Source organism: Nelumbo nucifera, chromosome 6 (genome assembly GCF_055504915.1).
Source record: "Nelumbo nucifera cultivar China Antique chromosome 6, China Antique-T2T, whole genome shotgun sequence".
NCBI lineage: Eukaryota > Viridiplantae > Streptophyta > Magnoliopsida > Proteales > Nelumbonaceae > Nelumbo > Nelumbo nucifera.
Window position 1 is genome coordinate 62207949 of NC_142654.1, and position 5137 is coordinate 62213085.

Consider the following 5137-nt stretch of genomic DNA (forward strand, 5'->3'; position numbering starts at 1 on the left):
CCCAATCATGTAAAAGTAGGATTAATGTTTAGGGAAAATTCCTGATTAGTACCCTTCACTTTGGGCCTAGTGCCACTTTAGTCCCCAGACTTTAAAATGTGACAACTCAATACCCAAACTTTTAAAATGTTATAATCCAGTGTCTGCCATTAACTAGTTGTTAACCAACCGTTAAGTGGCATTTGAAAAAGACACAAATGCCCTTTAAGTGTTACTTAATTTTCTTTATCAACCATATAAACATTGACAAAAAAATAACAGTCTCCAATCCTTGCCTTTTCCATTCCAGAAAGTTGGGGTCGCATTTGAGTGGACATTCTAGTGACCCCATCTTTCTTGAATAGAAGAGGCAAGGATTTGAGAATGTTAGTTTTTTGTCAATGTTTGGATGGTTGATAAAGAAAATTAGATGATACTCGAATGACATTTATGTATTTTTCAAATGCCACTTAACGATTGGTTAACAACTAATTAACAATAAGTACTGGATTATCATATCATGCTTTAAAAGTTTGAATACTGAATTGTCTCGGAAACCAAAATGACATTAAGCCCAAAGTAATTGTCTCGGAAACCAAAATGACATTAAGCCCAAAGTACATGATACTAATCAGGAATTACGAATCCTTCATTCAGGTTTATTAGGCTCACATTTAATACTTAACAATTCATAATTCTACTAATGGGATTTATTAATCTCCCCAACCCCATGATACAAGGGTTCATCGTCACTAGGCAAACCATTTAATTTGCACGCTTTTCGTATCATTCGACTTCACTTAAGGCTTGCAGCCTTTACTGCCTTGTATTGAGAATATCTCCAGTGCTTTATTACATGCGTAGATATTTGAATGCAAGGTTGGACCGGGTAGAAGCCGATCGCGATTTCTCGATATCTAAACAAGCCTGTCGCTTTTAGTAGGCAAAGTTCGGGTAAAGAGCAAGTCCCTGATCCAGGCGTGCAAAACACCCACCGAGCGCGCACTGTAGCAAAAACCTAGCTTCCTTTCTGGCATTCTAGGGTTTTATTGCGCTCGTCTGAACTCTGAAGATGGCAAGCTCCTTTTCCTTCTCTCTCTTTGCAATTTGCCTTACTTCTTTTTTTGTTTAATCACCGTCTCTTTTGTAACGTATTTCGTTTGACTCTGTATTCCTTTATTTTTCTTTCCTTCTTGCCGCAGGCCGATTCGCCTCGTAAAAGGTAACCACCAAGAAGCCTTTTATTTGGTCTCTATTTCTTCTGGTACCCAGAGCAGTTTGAACTGAAACAAAGCTCCACTTTATTTGGTTTGTAATCTTAGGGTTGTTTGTTGGTATTTTTCACATCCTTCATGCTGCTAATATGCCGATCTCATTTCATCTTTTTTTCTTCTTCTGCACGGATCTAGGGTTTTTCGGTTTATATGATGCGAAAGATCGGGTGTTCTAGATTGAACTGCAAATTCACGTAACCTTGGTGGTAATTTGTTGTTTTTGGCCCGACAGAGAAAAAGAACCTTGGTTACGATCACCACGAGAATGACTATTTAATTTATCTTATCACGCTTTAGAGTGAAGGCATTTAGGTTAAGTATTCGCCAGTAAAGCTCCAAAAGCACTGAACAATAGAATTGCAGTTACGCGAAGCTGCAATGAAAGATTTCAGTCTGAGTAATCATGTAATAAACATTTAGTTGGGTGACTTGTGTTGGATTTTCTATGTTTGGTGAATTAATAATGTGTGCTTACGGTGTATCCATCTTTTACTATGTGTGTTCTGTCTCACATTACCCTTTCGTTGAACTACTAAAATAGTAACTTGGCAGTTAAGACTTCTCTGTCTTTTAACAGTCATAAGCATTAGTTGTACTTTTGAGGTCTTAGAACGGTCTGCTTTCTCTAGAGACAGGGTGGTTTCTTAGAAGTTAGGAGTTAGGGACAAGCACTGGGATTTTAGGAACTATGTTACTGGGATGCTTCAAAGTGAGTAGTGGATTCTGGTGATTACTTAAAATTCTTAGTCTAGGCTTGGTGTCGTACCAAGTCCTTACTGTGGGCTAGATTATTTGGTTTTAACTTTTAAATTTATTCTAGGTGCGTTATATATTGGTTTTTAGGGACTATAAATGATGTTTTAATAGGTTCTCTGTAGAAAACAATAAAAAAACTCTTTAGAGAATGTGCAATCACTTGGAGTTGCTTTCTTTATTAACCTCAGAAGAAAATGTGGTTTGGATTATTGCAAAAAAGCAAAGGCACTTTGGAAGATGAAATGAAGGTATAGTTGGTGTGGAAGCCTTATAGGATTCTTGTTAGTGTTATTAAAAAGATGCAAGAAGCAATTTTTTGTGGAGGTTGCTCTGTTTTGCGGTATGCTGGACCATTTCGAAGTAATATGCCCAAGATTTCAAAAGGGAAAAGGCCTATATGGTGGATGGAGTTAGTTATAAATTCTCTATCATCCGTCATCTATTTGAAGATATTTGAACAACACCAAATTCTTAAAACTTTTCTTAGGGTTAGGATAAGGTGATTTATAACCTATCTTTGTTTTCTTTGCAATTGCATGGCCAAACAATTTTCTTCTTCTTGTTGGTGTGTAAGCAGAATAGCAGACAGAAAACAAATCTTAGTTGAAATCATCTTTTGATCCTATTGGCCTCTCTGTCTCTCTCATTGTATCACATGATAAATATGCATTTCAGCTTTACATGCACGCATTCATATATCATACATGCACTTCTATACAAGTATTACCAGATTTCACTATTTTATTAAAGTTTTCTTTCCAATTTTGTTACATTTTGGTGGGCATGAGGCTTTTCTTCCTTCAAACTTGAATTATATGCCTCGAACTGACCATGTTTTTTGGCCTTTTGCTCTTCCTTTTTTAACACAGTTAAGGCTCCATTTGTTTGCAAAGCAATTTCATTTACACTAATACAAATGCATGTGGGTGGAGTGTAAATTCTGATTTACTTTTGCTTCGGATTTTACTTCACTTTACTTTGGGTTTTATTTTACTTCATTTACATACCAATCAAACAAATCAAAGTAAACTTTAAAACAAAATAAATCAGAATTTACATTCAACTCATTTGCACTTCCAGACTTTTGCACCACTGCAAATCACATTGTATTGCAAGCAAACTAGGCTTAACTTCCAATGTATGAAGATGCATCATGAAACCCAGATGGAAACTGTCATACCATTTCATTAAAGCATCTCTCTCTCTCTCTCTGTCTTCCATATTTGTATACTTTTATATCCTCATTTTACGTTTTTAGTGCTCTGGATATTACAGGTATTCAAGATCTCCTTCCCCCCCTTTGAGAGCACGATCAAGGTCTAGATCCAGATCTAGGTCAAGGCCTAGGTCCCGATCCCAGTCCAGATCAAGGTCTGGAAGTCGTGGAAGGTTTGTTTCACTTTTGGAATCATTTCTTATAAGCTAGCATACTGTTGTTTAAGGAACATTCAACTATAATTAGCAACTACATGGCAGGGATAATGCTTCAAATCCTGGCAATACACTCTATGTGACTGGTCTGTCTACAAGGGTCACGGAAAGAGAGCTTGAGGATCATTTCTCAAAAGAGGGAAAGGTGTGTCTCTAAAAGTGTGCATAAGCACTGCTCCTATTATTATTTCATAATCTCTGTTCTAATTGTTTTCTTTTCTTCTGTTAGGTAATTTCATGTCGTCTGGTTGTGGAACCTCGTTCACGTGCATCACGGGGTTTTGCCTTTGTTACTATGGACACGATCGAGGATGCGGACCGCTGCATCAAGCATTTGAACCAGTCAGTTTTGGAAGGCCGGTACATAACTGTTGAGAAGGTAAATCTTTTTGTACCTTCGGTTCGGGAGGTAATATCGAGTGATGAATTTTTATTGGTTTTGACTTGGAGGTTTTTGGTTGATTATATTCAGAAGACATTGCGTCAGCTTTATTGGCAGCAATCAAAGATGATGAGTTCATCCATCTCAACTTAAGTCACACAGCTTGATCAGTGGCCAGCTTAACAGCTTTTCTCATGCATCTGATCAGCTTAAACAATAGCCCAACAACTAAACAACCTCAGGGTTCACCTCCAACTCTATCAACTAATCAACGGACAATACCACCAACTCTCTCTAATCGGGCATTTATGGTACCTTACACCTGGCATTCATTTAATGGTGCTATTGCTCTTGTGCCTGAGTATGTTTTGTGCGTTTGTTTTGTCCTCTTTTCTTCCTTTGGCCTTCTTGTGTCTTCCACGGGTTCCCCTTGGTGGTTTTTTTGATAACTACGGGTTCCCCTTAGTTAGGTTTAGTTATTTATACTTGTGCACTTATTTTTAATTTACCCTTGTCTTTGATGTGGTGGTGCCTCTGGTGCATGCAATTCTTATTATTGATCTATTATTTTGATGCAAATACTTTGCTGAACCTGAAATTTAGTTGGGAAAAATAGAGAATTGAGGTTCCTTTGTTACCTTTCAGTCAAGGAGGAAGCGCCCAAGGACACCTACACCTGGAAACTATCTTGGGGTGAAAAGCAGCAGAGAATCAGGTTAGTTTATCAATTTTTATTCTTGGATTCTAGTATCAATGTGATGTTGCTTCTTATTTGTGTCATCACAAGTTTTTCTCCTTGTTTTGGTTATTGGGTCTGTGTCAGGCTATCGAGGTGATCGTGGTAGATACCGTGGTCGTGATGACTATGGGTACCGGCGGTCTCCAAGGCGGTCACCATATCGAGGAGGCCGTGATTATTCTCCTCGACGCTCACCTTATGGAGGCAGATCAAAAAGAGAGCGCTCTCGATCTCTACCCTATTCTCCTTATGGTAGCCCAGAAAGAGGTTATGGCCGTCGACCGAATGTTTATGCAAGATAGTTGGTTCTCATGTCTCATGACTCCTATTTGAGGGATTGATAAAAACTACACCTAGTTAAGGGTTTGACACATCTACAGAGATTCACGCTCCTTGCTCTGAATTTGGGTTTAGTATAAATTTAAGCAAGTTTGGTATTCCATCTTCCGTTGTTAGAGACATTTTCCTTTTCAACTATCTCATCGTAATGGTTTTGGATCTAGAAGGATGAGGAGCTTGTGGACTATATCTCTTTTTAATCACGGTTTTTTCTTGGCCAAATTTAATCACTAAAAA

The 5137-nt window shown here is 38.0% G+C and overlaps 1 protein-coding gene across 1 annotated transcript; it reads left to right on the forward strand.

Annotated features, from left to right (window-relative positions):
• Nucleotides 1-886: 886 nt before the first annotated feature.
• On the forward strand, nucleotides 887-5137 carry LOC104604387 (RNA-binding (RRM/RBD/RNP motifs) family protein). Its single transcript, XM_019198944.2, has 7 exons — nucleotides 887-1054; nucleotides 1182-1201; nucleotides 3285-3398; nucleotides 3486-3585; nucleotides 3670-3819; nucleotides 4468-4537; nucleotides 4646-5137. Exons 1-7 carry the CDS (start codon nucleotides 1052-1054, stop codon nucleotides 4861-4863), a joined length of 675 nt encoding a protein of 224 aa, XP_019054489.1. The 5' UTR covers nucleotides 887-1051; the 3' UTR covers nucleotides 4864-5137.

Bases quoted from the DNA above. Each gene is read 5' to 3' on its own strand.
- LOC104604387 (XM_019198944.2), top strand. The intron at 3,820-4,467 runs GTAAATCTTTTT...GTTACCTTTCAG, and splicing joins GGTACATAACTGTTGAGAAG to TCAAGGAGGAAGCGCCCAAG. The intron at 4,538-4,645 runs GTTAGTTTATCA...GGTCTGTGTCAG, and splicing joins GAAAAGCAGCAGAGAATCAG to GCTATCGAGGTGATCGTGGT.